This window comes from Eimeria mitis, genomic scaffold (assembly GCF_000499745.2).
Source record: "Eimeria mitis Houghton genomic scaffold, Emh_scaff2774, whole genome shotgun sequence".
In the NCBI taxonomy this organism is placed as follows: domain Eukaryota; phylum Apicomplexa; class Conoidasida; order Eucoccidiorida; family Eimeriidae; genus Eimeria; species Eimeria mitis.
The window spans coordinates 7,053-7,437 of NW_013571117.1; the positions used below are offsets into that span (position 1 = coordinate 7,053).

At 54.5% G+C, this 385-nt stretch overlaps 1 protein-coding gene across 1 annotated transcript in view; it reads right to left on the minus strand.

Moving 5' to 3' along the window:
• Nucleotides 1-277, minus strand: part of EMH_0058500 (Trichohyalin, putative) — a gene marked incomplete at both ends in the record, with an annotated part of 4,750 nt that extends 4,473 nt beyond the window's left edge. The window contains one exon of the mRNA XM_013497583.1: nucleotides 241-277. Coding sequence (XP_013353037.1) covers nucleotides 241-277 — 37 coding nt within the window. The remainder of the gene's footprint in view (nucleotides 1-240) is intronic.
• Nucleotides 278-385: the final 108 nt, after the last annotated feature.

Consider the following 385-nt stretch of genomic DNA (forward strand, 5'->3'; position numbering starts at 1 on the left):
CAGCAGCTGCTGCTGCTGCTGCTGCCTGCTCAGCTGCAGCAGGTGGTGTTGATACAGCAGCAGGAGAGGGGCTGGTTGCTGCTGGGGTTTCGCTTAAACGCTGCGTTGCAGCAGATGCTGCAGCAGCAGATGCAGCAGCAGCAGCAGGTGCAGCAGCAGCAGCAGATTCAGCAGCAGATGCATGCGCCGGAGTAGCTTTTTGTCTCCTCTCGATATATGTTGGAGTTTCTGGCGATTCACCTGCAGAAAACAGCAAATGCTGCTGCAGCTTATTCATCACAGCCAGCCTTTCCTGCTGCTGCAGCAGCTGCTGCTGCAGCAGCTGCTGCTGCAGCTGCTGCTGCAGCTGCTGCTGCTGCTATATATATATATATATATGTAGATA